At 44.4% G+C, this 2,807-nt stretch overlaps 1 protein-coding gene across 4 annotated transcripts in view; it reads left to right on the top strand.

The window, feature by feature from the left end:
- TMEM40 (transmembrane protein 40) overlaps positions 1-2,807 on the top strand; it is a 31,544-nt gene that overhangs the window by 21,565 nt on the left and 7,172 nt on the right. For all 4 annotated transcript variants that reach the window (XM_015560387.1, XM_015560386.1, XM_015560385.1 and 1 more), the window contains one exon: positions 569-622. In XM_015560387.1, coding sequence (XP_015415873.1) covers positions 569-622 — 54 coding nt within the window. The remainder of the gene's footprint in view (positions 1-568; positions 623-2,807) is intronic.

The raw sequence follows: 2,807 nt of genomic DNA, 5'->3' as shown, positions 1-2,807 counted from the left end.
GGAGGCCAAGAAGGAATGACCCGCAGACAGCGTTCAGTTGATCAGCAGCCTAGCCAGGATCTCCAGCCAAGTTCTGGTCAGGATCTCCAGCCAAGTTCTGTGTCCATGTTCCCTCACTAGGTTCTCCAGCCAGGTTCTGTCCAGGTTCTCTTGCCAGGTTCAGTCACCAGGTTCTAGTCAGGTTCTCTTGCCATGTTCTATCCAGGTTCTGTAGCCAGGTTCTGTCTCTAGGTTCTTTGGCCAGGTTCTCTCGCTATAGGTTCTGTCTCTAGGTTCTGTTGCCAGTTTCTGTCCAGGATCTTTTGCCATGCTCTCTCACTAGGTTCTGTCTCTAGGTTCTGTCCAGTTCTTTCTTAGTAAATGAACACAGTCACCTCTGGGTGTGCTGGGGAAGTGGGGGCGTACCACAGAGTAAAGGGGAAGCACTTGCTAGGCTGTCTTGCCTCTTGACTACCGCCAGCTTACCCCCAGCACAAGGCTTTTTAAGGCTTCATGCAGGTGCGAGGTGGAAGCTGCCCTGGGCTGCCGCTCCCAGGAGAACTGACTAGTGGGGTTTGTCTCCACCCAGGTGCTGAGCATGCGGAGCCTGACCTCTTGAAGGATGAGCTTCAACTCTACAGAGGTAATCGATTGTCCAGTGACTTTGGGGAAAAAAGCAGAATTAAACAAAGGACAGGAGGGCCTAGGTGTTTGTTGGGCAGAAATGAGATCATGTGTATTTCATGAGCTAAAAAGTTGTGGGCAGATGCAGAAAATGTGGTAAAGTGAGTTATAACGCTGGCAGATGGAGATGGGCAAGCGTTCTGCACCGTGACACTGTCCTGGGCTCTCTTCTGAGCTATAACCTTGACTTGGCCGATTTCCCAACCTTTCTGGGCCTCAGCTTCCCCACCAGCAACACGAGACATGATCAGTACTCTCTCGTGGAACACTTGGCTGTTTACGCCGGCAAGAGAAAATTAAAAACCTGGACTCTACAAGACTCATATTATGGAATAACTGTCTCCGAGCATCACGATTATTACAGCGAGACCTAAGTATTACGGCCATTTGCTTCATAGAACTCAGATGACATGGAGGAATTTATGGGAATGAACCAGTTTGCCAAAAAGCCTGGCTAATGCACATGGCCAGATAAGAAAACCTCCTTAACTTTGTTTCATCCAACATTTCCATGATCTACTTAGTGTTTTAACTCCTGATAATGACCCAAGAAAAACGTCAGGAAACACTTATGCACAGATTCGAAGAAATGTAAATGAAATATTTTTATGTTCTGCAGCATGACTGCTTCTGGGTGGTAGCAATGTGTGCTGTTTGTTTATCTGAATTTTTTATTTATTTTTAAACAAAAACAAGTATTATTTAGTGTTTTTTTTGTTTTTTTTGTGTTTTTTTTTAGTATTATTTAGTTTTTTAAAATGCTTTTAATTACCCAGTTATGAAAGAAAGATTTCATTGGGTGTGAAATGAGAGAGAGAAACTGATATTTATGTACATTTTAAAATATTTTTTCTCATCATAAAAGTAATTCATATTTACTGTAGCTAATGTAGATATTGTCATGTATTTGTGAATTATTTTCTCCCCATACTTCCACCCCAAGGCACTGAAGGTCCTCAGTAAATTACACTGTTGGAGTCTCATTTCGTGGCATTCTTGGTACATTCTCTGTACCCTTGGTGCTGGTCACTCTTTGGTCACTTGTAGATGGTGTTCTCATTTGCATATTCACCCTAAGGACAGCTGAGCATGCTGAATGTTTATTGCCATGTGCTGAGTGCCCCCTTCGGGTGTCTGTCCTGGGGCTGACCTAAAAGACAGGAAGTATACAGGAGTGTCATAGTCGTGGTGGTGGTAGTGGTGGTGGTGGTGGTGGTAGTGGAAGTGGTTACACGTCTTTCTCTGACTCTTAGTTTGGCGCTTTTTATCCAAGTTAACAGGAATTGCTCCTGAAGTGGAGATAGCATGGGAGGAAGAACAAGCAAAATCATCAGGGCACCAATATAGACTCCCTCTTTAGTACCTTATTAAAAGTCCTACCTGTCCTTGAGGGGGAGAAGGTGATGGGCCAGGAGAGAGGTCACCAGAAACTAGAATAGGCACCAAAAACTAGAAGGAAAATGGGTGGGAAGGTCACCTCAGACCAGATTAATGGTGAGGCTGCAACTCAGGGCGGTATGTAGGGCTCAACTCACCCAGACAAGGGGCTTGATGCTCGGGGTTGCGGGGGGGTTGGGGGACAGGGGGCTAGGACTCCCATGTACAACCCAGCATAGCTCCCAGGAGTTCAGGGCCTGGTGGGGCTGGGGCCTTGTGGCTATGTGTCATCACCTAGATCTAGATCATCATGAACAGGCATAGGTTGCAAACTGGTGACTCCTGTGTGTGCAGATGTTTTATTTGGTTCACAGAGTGTTTTTCTTTTTTTTCTACAAACCCTTGTGTTGCGGGCTGACTTTCATTGGTCGAAGCGAGGGAGCTGCTCTGCTATGTACAAAGCTCATAGAGTGTTTCTAAAAATTATAATTAATACATTTCATCAATTCTGCAACCCACATTTTTTCACATTTGGACATATCTGAATGCCTCATAAAAACACTGGTAACTTGCAGTGATAATTAGCAGTGGTTTTCCTTACATACTAACATAGACAAAAATGTCATGTCTCACAAACTCTCTGATTTGCTAAAATACAAGAGTTGCCAACCTTTTTTATAAAGGTTGGATTTATAAACCTGGTTGGATTTATAAATCCAGGTTTTATAAACCTGGATTTCCGGCTTCTCCTGGGCAGGGAAGACCTG

Source organism: Myotis davidii, unplaced genomic scaffold (genome assembly GCF_000327345.1).
Source record: "Myotis davidii unplaced genomic scaffold, ASM32734v1 scaffold73, whole genome shotgun sequence".
In the NCBI taxonomy this organism is placed as follows: Eukaryota; Metazoa; Chordata; class Mammalia; order Chiroptera; family Vespertilionidae; genus Myotis; species Myotis davidii.
Note: the sequence above shows the minus strand (reverse complement) of the source record. Positions and strands in the feature narration are given on the sequence as shown.